The 20,843-nt window shown below is 43.4% G+C and overlaps 1 protein-coding gene and 1 long non-coding RNA gene across 4 annotated transcripts in view; one reads left to right on the top strand and one right to left on the bottom strand.

Annotated features, from left to right (window-relative positions):
- Positions 1-1,795: 1,795 nt before the first annotated feature.
- LOC116975403 lies at positions 1,796-20,016 on the top strand. The gene is made up of 3 exons (XR_004412615.1): positions 1,796-1,914; positions 7,620-7,624; positions 20,005-20,016. It is a non-coding gene; the product is annotated as an uncharacterized LOC116975403 (long non-coding RNA).
- fam126b (family with sequence similarity 126 member B) overlaps positions 2,746-20,843 on the bottom strand; it is a 43,810-nt gene continuing 25,712 nt past the window's right edge. For 2 of the 3 annotated variants that reach the window (XM_033024458.1, XM_033024456.1), the window contains 6 exons: positions 19,251-19,346; positions 16,826-16,942; positions 15,236-15,323; positions 14,024-14,183; positions 12,958-13,116; positions 2,746-6,335 (listed from right to left, as the gene is read on the bottom strand). In XM_033024458.1, the coding sequence (XP_032880349.1) occupies positions 5,815-6,335; positions 12,958-13,116; positions 14,024-14,183; positions 15,236-15,323; positions 16,826-16,942; positions 19,251-19,346 (1,141 nt within the window). In that variant the 3' untranslated portion in view covers positions 2,746-5,814. The remainder of the gene's footprint in view (positions 6,336-12,957; positions 13,117-14,023; positions 14,184-15,235; positions 15,324-16,825; positions 16,943-19,250; positions 19,347-20,843) is intronic. The other variant, XM_033024459.1, reaches the window with a different exon arrangement.

Genomic DNA, 20,843 nt, shown 5'->3' with positions numbered 1-20,843 from the left:
GGGATCGATGGATTTTAGATTACGGAAGGTGATTTCTCGGAGGAAGCGGGGGCGAGGTGTCGGAGAAGCGATGGTGAACCGTATAAGCTTATGATCAGAGAGGGGGAAGAGGCATGGATGGAGGTCGAGTACCGGTTGATTTGTGGAGCAGACCAGGTCAAGGATGTGACCTTTGTCATGGGTGGGAAAGGTTACGTGCTGAGTGAGAGAGAAGTTGTCAAGTAAAAAGGCGAATTCAGATGCGAGCTTGCAGGTGGGGGTGTCCATATGAATATTCAAGTCACCAAGTAGCAGCAGACGTGGGGAGAGGGATGAGGCAAGTGTGAGGAGTTCAGTGAAGTCAGATAGGAAGGAGGGGTTTGGTTTAGGTGGACGGTAAATGAGGATGACTGTCATGGAGGAAAGGGCTTTGAAGGCGAGGAATTCATATGATGCTACTGGGGGGAGGGCGAGTTCAGTGATCCGAAAGTTCTGGTTGAAAATAACAGCGAGGCCACCTCCATGGCGGGGTTTGGAGATGTAATTAAATCTAGGTGGGGATGCTTGATTGAGGGAGAAGACATTGGGTTGTTGCCAGGTTTCAGTGAGCAGAAGGAAGTCCAGAGTGTTGTCAAGGATTAGTTCATGGAGGGCAAGAGCTTTGTTGTTGAGCGACCTGGTGTTGAGGAGGACAAAGTTGGCATTGTGAGAGGGTGGAGGGATGGGGGCAGGCTGAAGAGATCTGAAGTTGTCCCAGTTTACAGTGCGTGCGGTCAGCTGGGATGGGGGGTGACGCGGTTGAGGGGGTGGGGCCATAGCGTGGTAGTGAGCAGATGGATGGAATGGAAAGTCCGTGGTTGAAGTAAACAAGCTTGCGTCGAGAGCCTCTGTGGATGAAACGGGGTCGACGTAGAAGTCTAAGCTGTTTAATGACTTGGATGCAGGATGGGATGTAGTTGTTGAAGAGACCAATCAGTTGCAGAATTGAGTATTTGAGCATGATGAGGAGCCCAAGCAGCTGCAGGAAGCAGCAGAGAGGTTGTCTCTGAGGGTGAGGGTGCAGAGAGGTGTCCAGCAGAGAAGGTGAGGAGGGGTGTCCAGCAGCGAGGGTGCAGAGAGGTGTCCAGCGGTTAAGTCAATGAAAAAGCAATAGGGAACAAGATGCTAATTTCCGAGTATGAAAATGGCCATAACTTTTTTAATACTGAAGATATGAAAGTGAATTAGGTGTCAAATTAAACTTCTTTTTATGCTTTATCTGATGGGATAAATTAAAGACTTGATTTTTTAAATCTCAAAATTTTGTAACATTGCTACTTTATGCACATTTTTTGATAATTGTACCTTGAAATAAGTTTACTTGCCCGTTTACCCTTAATTTATACTGTAATTTTTTTTATTGCACCTTAAAATAACACATTTTACTTGTCTGAAGGGTCTCGACCCGAAACATCACCTATTTCCTTCGCTCCATAGATGCTGCCTCACCCGCTGAGTTTCTCCAGCATTTGTCTACCTTTGATTTTCCAGCATCTGCAGTTCCTTCTTAAACATTTTACTTGCTTGTCACTTAATTTACACAGAAAATTTGTGATAATCATACCTTAAAATAACACTTGTCATATTGAAAATATTTTATATTACACCTACATCTACTTGTAACATACCTGTTCCTTGCTTGTTTACTCTAATTAGAGAGAAGTATCCTTTACACAGGAAATGTTTGATAATTTTTTGATAATTATACCTTGAATTACCCAACCCTGGTACGGTAGGCCTTGGGGACAAAGGAAAACTGCTACACATGTGCGGAGCTGAGCACTAGCCGTAGAGATGCGCATGCAAAGACGGTCGGCCCGCATCCGCGTACACGCTTTCCGCTAAAATTGACTCCGCGGATTTCCACGCACTCAACCATTGGTGCAGCGGCTCACTGTCTCGCGGAGATTTAGACAATTTTATTTTTTTTGCCGAATTTGGAAATCTGCGGAGAAATCTCATGCCTGATTCTCGAGTGTGACAATCTGCATTTCATAACGTTATTTCCCTCCATTTGATGTCACATTAATCATCCATCACTTTCAGCTGTGCCACATACTGCTTTGGGCCTCATGCAGCCCGACTTATGCAACAAGATAAATCATAACTCTGCTTTTTGATTAATTTTGCATTGAACATCGCCACAAGAGCACACATTTCATCTTCACCCTGCAGCATTCTAGCACACTGCTGTGGGTGAGGCAGCATAGGTCGGCAAGAGGCACCAACACCCCTCATAGGAGGATCAATAGAAAAACTGAAGTTTTCATCATCTGTCACATTTCAGCTCCTGGCAAAACATTAGGTAGGTAGGTACGAGGCTACACCGAGTAGTTGCAAAGAACAGATTCAGCTGGAAACACATCAGTCCGGCAGCACCAAGCAGCTAATGCCCAATCTTGTTATTAGTCCTAGTGGGCCAAGGCTCAGGGAATGTTCTTTCACGAAAGTACTCTGCAAGTTCCAGCATCCACACACACGGCCGACATTCCTTCCACTTGTGCCACACTTTGCATACACTCAGATGTATTCCACACACATTGGAACTTGGTCAAACTCTATCTCCCTGCTGAACCAAGACAACTGTAGGACTGGAGAGTGGCACATGGATCACAGGTGGCATTCAAATAACTGAATGTACAAAAGCTGCCACCTACACCCATCTCAATATTGATTAATTATTCCAAAGAGGCAAAAAACCTGATTTAACAAAAAAAAATACAGAAATGCAGAAACAGCACAGTATTTATTCCAGGAAATGAGATTACAGATAGATAATTTCTCTGCATTGCAGATGGATCTGAATGTTTATACATCTGTATTTACACATTTAAAATCTTTAATCTGACAAGTATTTACAATATCACATTCACATCTTGCATTAACAGTACAGCTCATTTTTAATTTAAAAAAAGATTTTTGATCAAAGAATGACAGATATACATGCACCAATCCAAACGGCAACACTCGAATTTCCATTAGATTCTACTTTTGCTATTATTATCCCATTAAAGTACAGCTCCCAGTCCCTTGAGAATTTCTCAGGAACACAGGAGCATTTTACTCTTGACGTACTCTCCAGTTTTCAGTAGACTATGAGCTTAACCCAGCTGGGAGGAATGAGGAACATTCCTCTCCCATACGTAGCCTCCAGCTAAAGTCAGATCCACACTGGTCAGATCAACTTCACTGGACATATTATCACTGCAGCTGAACATTCTTTGGGCAAAATAAATACTTCTATTGATATTTGTTCACAAGCACCAAGACGGAAGACCAAACAAACACAGCATTAAATTTGTAGAGAATGGGTTGATTCCTACAGGTCCATCAGCTCTATAAACGGGGAGAGCCAACAATGTTCGAAGGGACACTGCCCTATTTCCAGACAGAATAAACCCAAATTCATTACCCGTGTTGCTCAATCAACCCGTTGCTGTAACTCCTATAACCTCTTCAAGACCAACTGACTGAGCCCTGGATAATTCAAATCACTTGGCTAATTACCTTGGTCACTTGTGAAACAAAGTTGGAACGTAAAAAAGGTGGCCCGATCCCAGGCTATCAAGCACCCAACCCATGGCGGAATGTAAAAATCAAAGTGTGCAAAACAAAATCATTTGAATGGATAACTTAATATCAGTTATAGCTAGACGATGCATACCAAGAATTGATCCAATAGTACTCGCAAAGGCCAGGCAGCAGCCTAATCAAATCCAAGTTTACCTCTTTAAAACATTGACCCGAGGCAGAGATTCCACCACACCTGTCTGTGGTCTCCACCACACATGGTCTCCAAATTGGAAGCAAGTGCTCAGGGAACTTTCCTTGGCCAGACAAATTGGCCTGGCAGTGTACTGGTTGGGAGAGGCAGTGAGGTTTTACATTCCAAGGATCCCAAACATTCCTTTACCAGGAGAATGGAGTACAGATTCTAGAGCGTGCTTGCAAGCAAAGGCTAATTTTGGGCCATGGAGCAAAACTACATTACTTCTTAGGTTGGGAGTTGCTGCATGATTGGTAGCCGACTGGTATTTATAAACATATTACAGCAGCTGGACATCCTGCAGGCAGGATACAAACATAAGACACCCAGGAATATACAAAAGTTACCAAAGGCTTTTACAGAAATCTAATCAATGTTTCCTCCCACGGTTTCTAAAAACAGAAATCCGAACATAGCCAAAGCATAACCTGAAAGCATTTTGATCCCAGGGAACCCCATTCCTGTTTTCTCCAGGGCGGGATTAAAATAAAAAACGCATTTTCAGGTACCAGCTGTCACTGCGGCCTTTCCCAACAAAATCTATCAAGGAAGTGGAGTGGTATTCATGAGAGATGATCAAGCAACTTAAAGTATCAAGACCTCCAGAAAGAGAAAAAACAAAACATTTTATCTCAATAAGTATCAGCTCCAAGCTCATAACAATGACTCAAGTTATTGCCATAGGCCCAGGCCTGACTTGTGCTGAATATGGAGCCAGCTCCCTCAACATCATTCAAGAACCCTTGGGCTTTAGTGCAGATATCCATGCACATTTGTGACAACTATTCATCAGGAACCATCCATGGTACATGACACATGGATGTATAGGTAGAAACAGACAGTCAAATGCACATACAGGCATACACATCCTTACAAGGTTAAGAGTGAGAGATCCGTAACCAGTACTGGAAGTGCGCACAAAAGTGGGTACACTCCCACAAAAGGCTCTCACAGTTACACACCCAATTAATACATTATACAACAAATAGCTATTGGAGAATGATATGCTCTAGGGACCAGTGACCCTGGGCATCTGAGCCCCAGAGGGTTAAATACCTATATTAATAAAGAATCCGAATGAAAGGGAGGGAACATTTATGTTGCTGTTTTACAAGTACCAAATGGGCCAGTCTTTGCTTAATACTCCAAATCTCATTGCGGTTTAGATTGTGTCTATGTGTACTATAGTGCAATTTCACTTCTTCAACTATCAGTGCAACGCTAGCCCATTGTGAGACATACTAGTGGGGGATGGGGAGAAATGAGAAACTACTACTATTTATGGTTTAAACATCTCTTGGCTCTACACAGTTAAGCATTCCAATTAAATATTGATTGGATGCTGCGCAAGGAGACAAGTTTTCAAATTTTTTTTGTCAAAAGGTGAAGCTTAGTGAAGTGGGTTTGGTCACCTCAGCAAACTATGGTCAGTGCTTTGTAGCTGTTACGTGTTCACGGGGTTCTCAAATAGTTTCATGAAAATGTTCTTTCAGTGACATTGCCCGTTAGCGGCGATATAAACGTTACTCTTTTCTTTAATGATGTATTCAGGTATGGGCAAGCAAAAGAACGTTTGGGCCTTTCTGAAGGCAACATAGTGTATTCTGAAGAAATAGGTCAGTGTCAAGCTGTACAAATTGAAAGACAGCGCTGGACAAACCGAGAATTGCCTGCCGTGGAAGGTCAGATAGAAATGGACAAGTTCCAGTACTCAGTCAAGACTGGTACCAATGGATTGCACATCACCCGAAGACGAGGTAGGGAACAGACTGAATGTGGGGACATACGTCACACCACAGCCTGCTTCCTACAGACTCCTTTATTGCTCTTCCAGTACAAAATAGTTTCTTTATTCTGCACAGTATCATCACTTGGAATAAAATAGAGCTGAAAGTCAGGGAGGGGTGATAGGTTTTGGGAGGGAATTGGGGAAAGAAGGAGAAGGGGACAGCGGGACAACTCCCAAAAGAGAATGGTGTTTAAAAAGGATACCCGGGCATTATTGATTGGATAAGGAAGGCAGTGCCTGCCTACACCTGGGAAATGAGCTGCATGTTAAAGCTGGGCGACCTGGACTGTTTGGTAAGAGGGGCTCCAGGGGAGAGCAGATCCTTGGCCTCATTGCCTCGGCCCAGCCTCTCCTCCTGGAGACTGATGGTCGAGAACCTGTTGGCGTTAATGACGGCCAGATTGGAGCCCCCATCCAAGGTCTGGCTCCCGTTTACCCGATCGAAGGATTTGGTGGAGGAGGTGCTGGCCGTCCGCACCAGGCCAACAGCTCCTGCCTTAGGCACTGCCACACCACTCGCCGCCAGGAGGTGCTTCTTCACTGGCGTCAACTCCATGGTGTCGGCAGCACAGCGGGCTGCTGGGAGCTTGCGGCTGCCCTCTGCCTGATCCTTATCCCAGCCCAATAATCCACCGGGGCCTTTCTTTAGGCTGCTGCTCTTGGACCCAGTTGGCTGGCTGCTGCTAGATGCCCCCGATGAGAATCCCTCGTCTGCGTCAGTGATGTGGACAGGTTCCTCTCCTCCGCTTGCAGCATTCAGATCTGTGGAGCAACAAATGATTCGTCATCAGGTCCGTCACACCGACCACTCACACTCCTGCCTTCACTACCCAAAACTAAAGAATCTAGTATTCTGTCCGCAAACACACAAGACAACTTGCATTTACAATTTCATGAAGGAGAAAAAAAACACTGCACCACATAAAAAGTAATGTATATTAGAGCTCAAAGTGACAATTCATATGGAGCAGATTGTTAGATGGGCAGAGATGTTTATGGAAGGTATTCCAAAGACCTGGCAAGTTGTGATAGAGTAGACCTATTGAATTCAGGGATGTGCAAAGTAATGGAAGGCCAGAGTGCAAATATCTGGGATGGTTGTAGGAAGTTGAAGTGAATTTTTAAAAAAAAAGCAAAGATGGACACAAAATGTTGGAGTATCTCTGCGGGACAGGCAGCTTCTATGGAGAGAAGCAATGGGTGACGTTTCGAGTCGAGATCCTTCTTCAGACAAAAAGCAAGTTATTTTGTTGGACGTGGAGAGTTGCAGTTCAATGAGTAATTTGGGTCTGGGGAAACGAGAGTTAGCTCGAAGGTGGAATATACGAGAACATGCACATTTGTTTTAAAATCAATCAATAAATCCTGCAGTTCTTTATAAAATTGCCTCCTTTTAAATCACTAGTTGCATCCAATTTCATTAGTTTATGTAGATTAGTAACCAATAACCCGATAAGACTCCACCCTACCTGCCCTTCAGCCTGACATTACTTCTTTCACATGTACTCCAACCCATTCAGTCGAGTAATTTCAAACATTCGGTTCCATTATCCCAGTGTACATCCTTTGGACGACTGCACTGTCAGAGGTATCATCTTTCACATTAAGTTCACTTTGCCCTCTCAGGTAATGCAAATTAAACCATTACACCATTTGAAGTATTTTTACTACTTATTCAGAGGATCTGGACTTTGCAGGCTGAGCCAGCATTTAATTGCCCATCCTTAACTGCCCTTGAGAAGTTGTTGGTGAGCTACCTGCCTGAGCGTTATAGTCTTGAGATATGGACCTTGGGTGCTTTCCCCTCAATCACCCAGACAATCTTTCCAGATCAATGAAATGAAACATCCAATTATTACCACGTTTTTGCTTATGAGAGTTGTCTGTGCACAAAGCAAAACAAATACTGAAATTCATGTATTGCAACAGTAGCTATGCTTAAAGTATACAATTGGCTGCAGAGTGGTTTGGGGCAAGAAATGTTGCAAAAGTGCTGTATAAATAAATAGGAAGGTACTGGTTTAAACCGAAGATAGGCACAAAAAGCTGGAGTAACTCAGCGAGTCAGATAGCATCGCTGGAGAAAAGGAATAGGTGACGTTTCGGGTTGAGACGCTCCTTCGACCCGAAACGTTACCCATTCCTTTTCTCCAGAGATGCAGTGTGACCCGCTGAGTTACTAGTTTTTTGTATCTATCTGCTGCATAAATGAACATTTGTTGTGCGATTCAAATTATTCTACAGTTAATTTTATGCAGCCATGAGGAACTTCATTAGGAATCCAAATAAATAACTTTTATCAGTAACATTTGATTATCAGTAACCCTTGCTGACTATGCTTCAATTAACTTTTACCAAGGTTCTCCTCAAACATGCACATCAAAATAATCACCACTTTATCTCCGCAAGCATAAACAACTTTTTTTATAATACAAAAGGAACACGAGAAGCAATTTTGGAATGGAGAGGGCAACATACGTTTGAGAGCACATTTAAATAGAAACATTTCTTAAGTATTTTTCTTGCATCAAATGTCACTTTTCATGCAGAAACAAGGAACTGCAGATGCTTGTTTAAAAAAACAAAAAAACTGCTGGAGTAACTCAGCAGGTCAGGCAGCACCCTGGAGAACACAGATGGGTGACGTTTTGTGTCAGGGCTTCCTGATTGTGAGGAGACAGTGGTGGAAAAGAAAGCTTGAAGAGAGGAGGGACAGGACATAGGGTGATTTCACGAAAGGTCACTGGAGCGTAAATCCCCACTCACGTGACCGAAAATTTTAACTGGGGGACAAGCGTCACTTCCGGTACATGTTAGTGAATGGGAAAACACGCACTTTCACACCCGTTAAAAACATCGAAAACGGCCAGGTTTTGAGCTGCAATTTACGGAGCCAGTCTGGGTGACCGTGAGGAACAGCTACCTAAATTTACAGTCCAAAAAAAAGATAGAAACTAAGGTAAATACAAGAGCGAGCTGAAGGTGTAAAAAAGGCGGAAGTGCTAGCGGACTTTTTTCTTGGAGATTTAAAGATCCAAAATATCGGGAATTATCGCGTTTGCTCGCTGCATTTCATCAAAAGTGGCATTATTGACTTTGTTATCTTTATTCTTTTGTTAGATGAAAAGTATTAAAAGTTAGAAACCCGTCAGTAAAATTACAAAATCGCCCATGGTTCTCGGGTGGGTTTTAACATGCAAAATGAACACGCTTCTGAAGCTCCATTTACCATTTAAATAATCGTAAACTTGCATCTCAGTAAAATTGATTTCCAAACGCATTGAGAGTTTACGATTATTTAAATGGTAAATGGAGCTTCAGAAGCGTTTTCATTTTGCATGTTAAAACCCACCCGAGAACCATGGGCGGTTTTGCAATTTTACTGACGGATTTCTAACTTTTAATACTTTTCATATAACAAATGAATAAAGATAAAAAGTCAATAATGCCACTTTTGATGAAATGCAGCGAGCAAACGCGATAATTCCCGATATTTTGGATCTTTAAATCTCCAAGAAAAAAGTCCGCTAGCACTTCCGCCTTTTTTACACCTTCAGCTCGCTCTTGTATTTACCTTAGTTTCTATCTTTTTTTTGGACTGTAAATTTAGGTAGCTGTTCCTCACGGTCACCCCGACTGGCTCCGTAAATTGCAGCTCAAAACCTGGCCGTTTTCGATGTTTTTAACGGGTGTGAAAGTGCGTGTTTTCCCATTCACTAACATGTACCGGAAGTGACGCTTGTCCCCCAGTTAAAATTTTCGGTCACGTGAGTGGGGATTTACGCTCCAGTGACCTTTCGTGAAATCACCCTATAGACTGGTAACTAATAGATGGATAGAGGTGATGGGGGCTGATAGGCAGATACGAAGACAAAGGCCAGAGATGAAATGACAAAAGGTGCGAGACAAAAGGATTGAAGAGTCCCAAACTGTAAAGCAAGAGGATGTAGCTACGGGTCCAGGAGAGGCACAGGGGAGAGAGGGGGGGGGGGGGGGGGGGGGGGGGGGCATAGAGGAAGAATGGGGAGAGGAGAGGGGTTTTACCTGAAATTGGCCAATTCAATGTTCATGCCATACTCAGCTACCCAAGTGGAATATGAGGTACTGTTCCTCCAGTTTGCATGTGGCCTCACTCTGGCAGTGGAGGCGGCCCAGAACAAAGATCAGTATGGTAATGGGGAATTAACATGGTTAGCAACCAGGAGATTCAGAAAGCCTTGGCAGACTGAGCCCGTGTTCAGTAAAAGTGTCGCTGAGTCTACGCTTGGTATTGCCAATGTATAAAAGGCCACATCAGGAATACCAGGTGAGGTTAGAGGAGGTGCACGCAGACCTCTGCTCCAATTGGAAGGACTGCCATCCAGTGACCCAGTGCCTGGGTCACTGGATGGAGGCGAGGGTGGAAGTATAGGTGTCCTCATATCTGCCTATCACCCCCCCCCCCCCACCCCTCTATCCATTCATTACTTGCCAGTCTTTGACCTGCCCCTCCTCCCTTCAAGCTCCTACAGTTGCAAGAGAAAGTACCCGGGGAGGGGTGGTTTTGGTGGGAAATATCCATTGACTTGGCCTCCACAGCCTTCTGTGGTAAAGAATTCCACAGGTTCACCATCCTATGACTAAATAAATTCCTCCTTATCTCCTTCCTAAAGGAACGGCCTTTAATTCTGAGGCAATGAGCTCTATTCTTACCCTCTCCAACTGGTGGAAATGCTCTCTCCAAATCCACTCTGTCCAAGCCTTTCACTATTCGGTTAGTTTCAATGAGGATTCCCCTCATCCTTCCGAACTCTAGCAAGTACAGGCCCAGTGTCGTCAAACGCTCATCATATGTTAACCCACTCATTCTTGGGATGATTCTTGTAACCCAACTCTGGACCCTCTCCAGAGCTGGCACATCCTTCCTCAGATATGGTGCCCAAAATTGCTCACAATACTCCAAATGCTGCCTGACCAGCGCCTTAGAGCCTCAGCATTACATTCCTGTTCTTGTATTCTAGCCCTCTTGAAATAGATTTTAGCATTGCCTTTGCCTTCCTTATTAATTGCAAATGAACTTTTTGGGAATGAGCACTCCCAAGTCCCTTTGCACCTCCAATTTCTGGATTCTCTCCACATTTAGAAAATAGTCTACGCCTTTATTCTGACTACCAAAATGCATGACTCCACACTTTGCTACACTATATTCCATCTGCCACTTCTCTGCCCACTCTCCCAACCTGCCGTCCTTCTGCAGTCCCTGCTTCCTCTACACTACCTGCCCCTTCACCTATTTTCATAACATCTGCAAACGACCACAAAGCCTTCAATCCCCTCATCCAAATCATTAATATACAACATGAAGAGTGGTGGCCCCAACATAGACTTCTGCGGAACTCCACTAGTCACTGTCAGCCAACAAGAAAAAAAACTGTTTATTGCCACTCTTTGCCTTTGCCATTCAGCCAACCTGCTATCCATGCTAGTATCTGCCCTTTGATACCCTGGACTCTCATCTTCCTTAGCAGCCTCTCATGTGGCACTTTATCAAAGGCTTTCTGAAAATCTAGGTAAACAACATCCACTGACTCTTCTTTGTCTGTCATGCTATTTACTTCTTCAGAGAATTCCAGCAGATTCATCAGGCAATTCATCTTCCCTTCACAAAACCATGCTGACTTCAGCCTATTTTATCATGAGCTTCTAAGTACTCCGTAACCTTATCCTTTATAATGGACTCTAAAATTTTACCAACTTGCCAGGATTTTCTGCCCCTCTTCTCTTCCAGCTTTCATCCCCAATCCCATATTCCCACATACACACAATCAGTGTGAAGAATGGTCCCAATCCAAAATGTTACCTATACATTTTCTTCACTCCATAGATGCTGCTGCACCCACTGAGTTTCCCCTGCACTTTTGTCTACCTGTCACCTATACATGTTCTTCAGAGATTCTGCCTGATCCGCTGAGTTACTCTAGAACTTTGTCACTTTTCATGACATCCAAATGCAAAAACATAATTCCTCAAAAGCACATTCTGACCCTGCAATACAAATAGACTCAGCTTGATAAAAGTCATAAGACTGCCTCTGTGGGGACTATTAGATAATGATTTTTTTTTCATTCCATTAACATCTAAATCAAACACATAGTTTGACATTGAAATATTGGGCAAGCTACAGTAATCCTGCATTCCTCTCTTTACCAGTTACATAGCAGCCCAGCCAGCAAATAGTCCAAATGAAGTACATAGAACAATAAGCACACACATGCAGCAGAGCTTACAAAGCCAAGGTAGACCCTCCACATCCACTGTCACACCCATTCATTGAAATCATAAGACATTGACTGCTTCATCACTAGAATGGAGATATACATGGTTATTTAGCTTTTAAACTTGCCATAAATTACAATTTTATAAATGAAGAAAAGTCAATGGCATTTGCAAAAAGGGTTTTGGCCTGAAACATTGCCCATTTCCTTCGCTCCATAGATGCTGCCTCACCCGCTGAGTTTCTCTAGCATTTTTGTCTACCACCAATAATTAAACCCCGTTATTTTCATATGATCCAGCAATCTAATTCCAGATCAAATCAAGAACAGATCAAGTATGTTCCATTGTAGAAGTCAGGATAGCACTCGTCTGAGCACTAACTTGCTCCGTATATGTACTGTCCAAGCCCCTTTTAACTAATACCCCAAAACCATTTGTTTCTATACGTTGCTATAAATTGGACTTCTTAAATGCTTGACCATGCACAGATAGATAAAAGCTTGGGTTTTATCTGTGGGATGCCCAGAGTTAACATCATAGGAGAAATACATGAGACCTCGTTCTCCAGAGTTACTCGCCCTGGTTTTCTGCACCCAACCACTGCCCAGTCACCATCAGGTAGAACTTGTAGGCTTTCTATTCAAAGGACATATTGAGAAACACCAACTGGATTTCTCATCTGGCAAAAGTTTGGATGTGGAACCATAGTATCCGGTGTCACTGGAACCACACACAGTGCAGGAGGTAATGGAAGCAGAACATTGGAGAAGTGGGGGGTGGGAAGGAAGGGGAAGGCTCAGAGATTGTGATGATTAGGCTGGTACAGAGGAGAGATGCAAGAGAACATGCAAGCAACACTCAGAAAGCACAACCTTATCAGAGAGTCTTCTCAGCCAAACATTCAGCCTTCAAAATCACTCTTTGCCATTCTCACAGCCTTGGATCTGGCCTGGTACAGCAAAGTACAAGAATGATACTACCTGACCTGCTGCTAGAATAGGGGGAAGGCATTAATGCACGCTGGGATAGTGGATACAGGCACTGGGATAAAGAGCCCCTGCTTTGGGTAAAGAGCCACGTTTGACTTCCAGCACCCTCACTGATCTCTGCCTCTTTATTTCTGGCCTACCCTCTGCCGTTGCCACAGCTGCTGGTTCTTGCTGACTGTGCTTGGGCGCCACTGGCATCCCCTCCCCATTCCTCTTGCGCTCTCCGGTCAATTCAGACGAGTCACAGGTTAGGGAGGTGGGGTCGCTTGACTCAGCATCAAATAGGAGGTCAACACAATCTGGGATTCAACACAAAACATTTAGCGTACACCCTGTCCAGCAGGCCATGGGGAAAGGACAGAGTGAAGATAGTACAATACACAAGGAGAGACAGTAGAGAATACAGAATATTGACAGAGCACAGAACATTAAATACAGGTGTCAGACAGACTCATACCAAGTGCTGCTCCTTTAAGTTGAAGGGTTTACCCAAGGGCAGCCCTTATCCAGACAGAGTGAGACATGAGTACAGATGTCATACAGTTTAACTTGGCATCACACATACTGTGGGTCAAGGGGCCTGTTCCAGTGCTGTCCCGTTCCATGTGCAGAGGCAGGCCCTTTAGCACATCAAGTCTGCACCACCCATCCACCACACATTTGTATGAATCCGGTTTTATTCTACCCAGATTTCCTTTAACTTCCCTCCAGATTCTACCACTCACATACACACCAGGGGCAATTTACAGCAGCCAATTAACCTACCAACCTGCATTCCTTTGGGTTGTGGGAGGACATAGGAGAATCTCCAGAGGGGGGGGGGGGGGGGGGGGGTGAAGAAAACCCACACAGTCAAAGGGAGAATGTGCAAACTCCACATTGTGGAGGTTGGGATCAAACTTGAGACACTGGAAGCTGTGCCACCGTAGCTGGCTGGGAAAGAAGGCCATGTGCCACCCATCATCCAGGCATCCTGCTGGCATCTGCCTCAAGTGCGATGGATGGAAGCAGCCCTCACACAGGCATTGGAAACGGCAAGGTCGAGGTTAATTTGAAAGTGGGGAATCTGAAGTATCAGGAGGGGAAGAGGTGCATTTTTTTAATCAGATATAAAATGGCAAATGACAGACTGCATTGAACAAACACCTGTTGGAGAAAATAATACTTTGTGACTAAAACGGAAAAAGATTTGTCCCAGCTACTTACTTTCTTTCTTCCAGCGATGCCTTCGTATGGAAGCAGTGGTGATGGCAGTACGGGATATCCTGGGTACCGTTGGTGTAACTTCTACCTGCAGGCACTTCCGACCCACTTTAGAAACGTCAGGAGCATCAAAAGGCAATGAGCTCTTCATTGCATTAGCCACCTGCAGGAAACAAATCCATAAGAGCAAGTGTAAATGAACAAGAATTGCACTCCATGAATATTGTGCCAAAATTTATTCTCAATAGAAAATTGCCTGCCTCAATCAAGATTTCCCATTTAATTTGCTATTATTGTGACAAACAGGCCTGCAGAGCTTTGTGGAACTGTACTGCCCACTGGAGTAGGGTAAATTATGGTTATGTCACTAAATGAATGGACCACTGATGCAGATGCAAGAGCATGAATGCCACCACGGTACCGTGAGAATTTAAATTCAAGTCTACAAATCAGGAGTGTCTAAAAGCTGAGCTCGGTGATGGTAATCACGATTCTATCCCAGGGTGCTGCGCATGGCTGAAGACACCAACAAGGCACCGCGGCTTTCAGGGCAGCCGAAGCGGTGTGGTGTGGGAAGGACCCAGCAGGCAGATCCACCGATGCCGCGGATAGACGACGGAGGACCACCCACCACAGACTGAGAATCACTTGTCGCGGACCGTCGACCTACCCGTAGGACCTGTGCACTCCGACCTCACGCCCGAGCCACTGGCATTGACCAAAAACGAGGAGGGACGTGGAACATGCGGTTTTAGTCCCTGGGGGCTGAAGTCACTAAGGCCAAAAACATGAAGAACAGAGGGGACCCGATGTACTTGGGCTGCCCAGAACAAGAGGAACCTGTGGTGGGGGGGAATGAAGAAGGGACCAACAATATTTAAGGGTACTTTAACTTTGTCTGTGCCTTGTGGCGACTGTGTTTTGGGTATACAAAAACAAAGGGTATGCAAAAACAAAGACTTGCACTGTAAATGTGACTATAAAGTATCTATCTATCTAGTTAATATGTGATCTCTAGACTCACAATTGTGCATGATTTTTAACTATCTGCTTAGGGCAGGACATGAGGAACGTTACATCCCATCAACAATTTGAAATAGACTGTACCAGAGTACGAGTGCGACACAGAAAATACTGGGTCACATATGGAGTGGAGGGCTCAGACTCCTTGTTAGATGTAGGTCTAACCAACGACAGGTGAAAGGAATAAATTACCAACAGCGGCTGTGAGTACAACTCTAACTGTGCCCTATACAAGAGGTCCTCCAGTGCTTCCTGGCCCAACTCCCACTCTCCATCGTATCTGTGCAAAATAAAAGAGAAAAAGTTCAAGAACACATCACCTGTCGGCTCAGCTCATGTTCCTCCCTGGATTCCAAATCCCCATCTACATCATTATTAAATATATGCAAGCCCCAAACTGTCGAGTTAAAATAGATCATGAATTAATGCTGGGCATTATCATATGCAGGATCCTAATCATTTTACATGGATGATGGCACACACAAATAACATGCAGATAAGAAACAGGAAGGGGCTTGAAATAGCTTCTTGGACAACTCTGTCCAGCAACAGTGCAGAGTCACAATTACAGCACGACAACAGATGCAGGCATTGTTGAGTGAATTAGGGCAATGAATGAGTGGTGATGGGTTGGTGTAGAGGGAGCTGAGGGTGCCAGAGGGATTGAGAGGTTGTATTTATAATCTAACTTTGATTATATTGGAGGTAGGAATGTGAAGCGGCGGGAAGCAGCCATTTTGGAGGTCCAAGCCGCTGAGGTTGGCCTCCAGTCCCGACGTCGGAGAGCCAACATCCCAGGAAGCGGGCCTGAGCGGTGGGCTGCCGTAGCAGCGATTGCGGAGGGCTCCGGAGGCCCCAACCACGGGTGAACATCGAGGAAGAGACTGACTTTGGTGCCTTCCCTCACAGTGGGAAACTTTTGATTCTGCTGTGTGGGGATGTTTTATGTTTAAATCTATCGTGTGGTGTGTTCTTTATTTTAGTGTATGGCTGTATGGTGATCACATTTCACTGTGCCATCTGGCACATGTGACAAATAAATATATCTTGATCTCGATAACTGATAAAAACATTTGTGAACAAACACACTGCCTGAAATAGTTTTTAAAATAGTTTTGTGATCACCGGGTGGGGCCCGCAGTGGCCACCTTGCTAACAGTCTGTCTCGTCCCTTCCTTCTTTGGTGGTTTTTAGTATGTGTTAAATGTATATTTTAGCATTCTTTAGCTTGTTGTGTGGGGGGTGGGGGGTGGACAGACTTAAAAATCTCTCACATCGACGGAGATGCGATTTTTTTTCGTAACGTATCTCCGCCCGCACTGCGGCCTAACATCAAGGAGCTGGCGGCCTTTTCTGGAGACCGACTTTGGGAGCTCCAACTGAGGGATCCTGCGGACTTTAAAATCGTGGAGCCCGCATCCCTGGTTGGAGACCGACTTCGGGAGCTTTGACCACCCTGATGCAGGGGGGGCTTCGATCAGCAGCTGCGGGAGCTTCAATCGCCCCTACTGCGGATGGTTCGACTGCCCCGACCGAGGGAGAATAAAGAGGAAGAAAATGTGACTTTATTGCCTTCCATCAGTGAGGGAATCCGCTGTGGTGGATGTTTATGTTAACTTATGTGTGTCTTATTGCTTTTTAGTATGGCTGTATGGTAAATTCGAGTTTCCCTGTACCTTAATTGGTACACGTGACAATAAACTAACCTTTGATGGTAATTACAGAGGAAAGCAAACAGATAGCTTCTAACAGAACCAATCCTACCCTTTACTACTTACTTACATTGCATGATAAACTGCTGTTAACAACTGCACCATGAACTCTGGGTCCAGTATTACCCGACCACAAGTCTCGCTCCACATCTTCTGCCGTTGTCGTGGAAACCCAGTAATGCACAGCCTATTGGTTGAGAACAGCCAGGTATTAGTGAACATGAACAGCACATTACTTGGGCTTCCTTAGGTTCTGCTTATCTAATGATAACTTAAGAAATAGGAGTAGCAGTAGGCTAGCTGGCCCTTCTTCAAGATCATGACGGATCTTACTGCAATACCATTTTTCTGCACTATTCATTCATCCCTTGATTCCCTTAATATCCACGACTCCATTCATTTTCCTTTCTCTAACAAGGAAATCATCAATCTTTCACTATGCAATCACTCATTCATATTTATCCTCTGTGCATTGTTCTGTGGATCTTTCCAAATATAGCCTTAAAGGCCCTTCTCCATCATATCTATCAGATGCCTACTCCCACTAGTCACTTAAGAGAATCAACCATTCTGAAAGTTTTTAGTTTGACTACAAAAAGGGTCAGGAGCTAGGCAGTTGGGGGTCAGTGGTTGCCAGTTATGTTAGTGACAGAAGTTGGGAGATGTAGACTAGTAAGATAACATTAAACTGGTGCCTAGTAATGATCTGTCTGGTGAAGATAAAAGATCATTTGACATATTTTGAAGAAAATTCTGGGAATTCGGCACAGGGTCCCCGCTAATAGTTATCCCAGAATAAAACTTAATCATCAGTGCTCTGATATTTGTGGGAGCTTGCTCGATATATATATCAGCTGCTGCGATCCTGAAATGACAACAGAAGAATTTATTTAGCTGTAAAGTAGCAATGTTACAAAATTTTGAGATTTAAAAAATCAAGTCTGTAATTTATCCCATCAGATAAAGCATAAAAATAAGTTTAATTTGACACCTAATTCACTTTCATATCTCAAGTATTTAAAAAGTTATGGCCATTTTCATACTGGGAAATTAGCATCTTGTTCCCTATTGATTTTCTATGGACATAACAAAAAAGCTGTGATCGTGAACAGTCAAAAGCCCATAACTTTCTTAAAAATTAAGAGAACTGAATGAAATTTTCAGTTATCATAGATTGAAGCATTCTGAAACAAATATAAAATAATCTTACTTGGATGACCTGAAATTAAAGCATATAATTAGTTAGTTACCTAATTGTAGCTAATTTCAGACTTCAATTACTAGATCTAAACATCTATCCATTTCTTAATAAATGATTAACATTTTTAAATAGCCTAAATGTCCAAATAATATTCACAAATAATTCACAATAAAACATGATTTTTAAATCTCATTTACATTAATTTATAGGCCAAATGGAAGGAATTTAGTGTTTAATTGCTGTAAATAAATGCCCATTTAAATCAGCTTTCCAGTGGGTCCCTGTGGAACGCGCTGGTTTAGAACGTTCACATTGCGGTAGATTTGTGCCCCAAATGCCGAGAAAAATACTGCGCGATATAATGGGCCCAAATTGAGCTACTCGCAATATTAAACTTAGTATAAATGGATCTTTAGAAGCCCTTTTTAATGTAAAAATATACAACCTAACTTCTGCTATTTGCTTTATGAGACCCTGCGGTTGCTGGCGCTCGCGGGTTTAGAGATTGATTTTTAAACTACTATAACTATTATTCAAGGCCTTTAAACCTAATAATAGCTTTTGCGACTGGGACTTCCAGCGATTTTTCGTTAATAATTAACTAGGCTGAACATTTTCGATTGGAACAGCTTAGAGAAAATCGCGTTTTAAACCCGCCCCCTCTAAACGGCGCCAAAATCGCGCACACCCGCAACGGAAGATTTTCAAGGACGCTTCAGGTAGGCTTTGCAACATACCTATGTAAAGTACTTTGGGCCACCAAAGTTATGAAAGAGGTTTAATAAGTTTAAATTCTTTATCCTCCAAACAGTAAAACAACACAATTTCATTCAATACACTGAGATCAGAGGCATATTTTATAACTTCTATTCATCATGAAACGAAATTCAATATTGCTCTAATCACATAGTTTGGCACAACCTCACCTACTCGAGTATCAGTTGTAATTGTGCTTTTTGATTCTTTTCTGCATTTGAAATCTTAATGCATGCTGTCCAATACACAAAACTACAATTTGTGAATGTAGAGGCACATCTTGCAGCTGTCAGGTGCTAACATGTTCCACCACTACAGTGCCCACATCTCACCGAGTCAGAGTCTGACGGCTCTTTGTACCCAATACCCTAATCGTGCATGGCTCATGCTTTCATTCGAATTGCAACATTTCTCTGCCACCCACCCCTGTTACACTGCACCTCCTCAAATGATAACAATTTAAGAAAATTAAAAACTTTAGATACAAAACTAATATTGTGGAATAAGTAAAAAATATACTTCTTGCAGCAATGCTTACCTCGAGCACACACTGCAGAGGGAGCGGTAGGAGGATTTAGGCATGCAGACCACTGCGGAATTATAGCACAACATAAGGAAACTTAGCACTTCAAACCTGGAAAACACACATACATACCATAAAACATGTATATTTCTACAACCTCTATATTAGGCCAGAAATGCAAATCGTTTGCATTTATAAACTCAGAGTGATCCTGAATCTTGTCTCACTCTTCAAGCAATGCCAATTCCTCACTATTCCCAATAACCAATTATACAACACTTTACGAATCTGACCATGTATCTTTAGACATTTGCCTTGGAAAAGCCATCAGCAGTTAAGGTGCATGATATCCTCTGTTGTATCCAGAGTGCACACCAGCACCTCTACCATGCTAGCCTGAGTTTAAAATGTCTTGGTAGTCAGCAGGTTGGGCCCCGTGCAGCCAAACCAGCTCCAGTGCAGGACAACCAGCTATCTGTGGCGAGTGTGGCTGGTGGGCTCAATCAAGTAAGTAAATAATAACATATACATTTTTTTAAACGGCCCATTGCTCTGTGAACATTAAAAGAGGATTTCAGAAATGCCAAACACGACTTCCGGTGGCGACATGCTTTGTTAGCAGTCGCAAACTTTCTAGCTCCGCTGAAAAAAATCGCGATTTTTCGCGTTAAAATCGGGTCAGGAGGTCGGGACCGTTTTTAAAAACTTACCGGAGTCTCATGTCGCGGTGCTGATGACGTCATCAGTAAGCGCCGTGAATTTAACGGAGGGAAAGGCATTTTAAATGAAAAAAACGTCTCCAGGTCAGAGCCCACAGAGGAAAGCTACAAAACACCTGCTGAAGACTCAGGAACACCAAGAAACTGCAAAACTGACCTCTGGAGTGGACTCTGGAATGGCTACACGATCTAAGACTGAGATGACCACAAAAGAGAAAACCGAAATGGAGGAGTTAAAGAACTCGGTAAGAGATTTGAAAAATGAGTTGAAAGCTGGAAACTTAAATTTGATGGAAAACATGCATGCATTTATTAATGCCGGTAATGAAAAAATACTTGAGTGCATTGGGGCTCTGCAAAAAAAAGTTGATGATGTGCAAGAAGAATTAACGGAGAAAATTAATAAGGTGGCAGAAGAGTCCACAAAGATGTTTGAGGCTGTGCATGAAACTGTTTCTGCAAATGTAACTGCAGTGAAAGATATAAAAGCTGTTGTGGAAGAGATGGCTGGAGAGATGCAGACGATGAAGTTAGAAATAGACAGCCTCAAGAGCCAACTTACAAAGGTTTCTGATAAATATGTTGACCTAGAAGCTCGCTCAAGACGTCAAAATATACGAATACGTGGAGTAAAAGAGGGAGCTGAGGGGGACAATGCTCGTGAGTACACTGCCAACCTAATTAAACACGTGCTCAATCTATCTGAGGCACCTGTAATTGAAGAAGCACATCGACTACCCAGAGTTAAACCAAAATCTCAAGGAGAACATGCCTACCCAAGACAGATCATAATCAAACTTCGGGATATCCCAACAATGGAAGCGCTGATGAAAAAGATCAAATACGGAGAGAACATGATGTACGGAAATGATTCTATTAAACTCCTACG

This window comes from Amblyraja radiata, chromosome 7, assembly GCF_010909765.2.
Source record: "Amblyraja radiata isolate CabotCenter1 chromosome 7, sAmbRad1.1.pri, whole genome shotgun sequence".
NCBI classification, from domain to species: Eukaryota; Metazoa; Chordata; class Chondrichthyes; order Rajiformes; family Rajidae; genus Amblyraja; species Amblyraja radiata.
Note: the sequence above shows the minus strand (reverse complement) of the source record. Positions and strands in the feature narration are given on the sequence as shown.